The sequence below is a fragment of the Eimeria mitis genome, genomic scaffold (assembly GCF_000499745.2).
Source record: "Eimeria mitis Houghton genomic scaffold, Emh_scaff5078, whole genome shotgun sequence".
NCBI classification, from domain to species: domain Eukaryota; phylum Apicomplexa; class Conoidasida; order Eucoccidiorida; family Eimeriidae; genus Eimeria; species Eimeria mitis.
The window spans coordinates 3,370-4,152 of NW_013573373.1; the positions used below are offsets into that span (position 1 = coordinate 3,370).

The 783-nt window shown below is 45.7% G+C and overlaps 1 protein-coding gene across 1 annotated transcript in view; it reads right to left on the minus strand.

Annotated features, from left to right (window-relative positions):
- The window catches only part of EMH_0079660 (uncharacterized protein), a gene marked incomplete at both ends in the record, with an annotated part of 3,097 nt that extends 2,635 nt beyond the window's left edge, over positions 1-462 (minus strand). Inside the window, one exon of the mRNA XM_013500154.1 lies at positions 401-462. Within this exon, the coding sequence (XP_013355608.1) occupies positions 401-462 (62 nt within the window). The remainder of the gene's footprint in view (positions 1-400) is intronic.
- Positions 463-783: the final 321 nt, after the last annotated feature.

Genomic DNA, 783 nt, shown 5'->3' on the forward strand with positions numbered 1-783 from the left:
GTTCTGAAGGAGAAAAGAACGAGGAGGGACAGGGTGTTGTTGGGGGGAGACAAAAGGAGACAGACAGAGAAGAGGAGACAGAAAGAGACAAATAGAGAGAAACAGCAGAGACAAGAGACAAAAGGAGACAAATAAATATAAAAAGGAGACAAAAGGAGACAAATAGAGAGAGACAGCAGAGACAAGAGACAAAAGGAGACAAAGAAATATAAAAAGGAGACAGAAGGAAACAAAAAAATATAAAAAGGAGACAGAAGGAGACAGTTGAAGGTCAGCAGATACAAGGAAGGAGACAGTAAAAAATAAATACAAAGACAAAGACAAAGACAAAGACAAAGACAAAGAAAAAGACAAAGAAAAAGACAAAGACAAAGACAAAGACAGAGAGTGTGGGGTGTACGTACTGCAGCCCTTCACCAGCAGCAGCATGGGGTGTATGGAGTATAACAGCAGCAACAGCATCAGGGAGAAGAGAAAGAGAAGAATGAGGAGCTGTCTCCTTTGCATGCATCACCATCTCTCCTAAATTAAATATATTTAATAAAGGAGACAAAACAGCAGACAAGTCAGCAGGAGACAAACGCAGCGCATGCAGAGCCGGCAGCAGCACCCGCAGCGAGAGAGACAGACACTCGGGGGGGGAGACAGCAGCAGCACCAGCAGCAGCAGCAGCAGCTGCTGCTGTTGCTGCTGCTGGTGCTGCTGCAGGAGCCGCAGCAGCAACAGATGGTAGAGGAACAGCAGCACCACCAGAAGCAAAAGGAGACAGAGAAAAAGGAGACA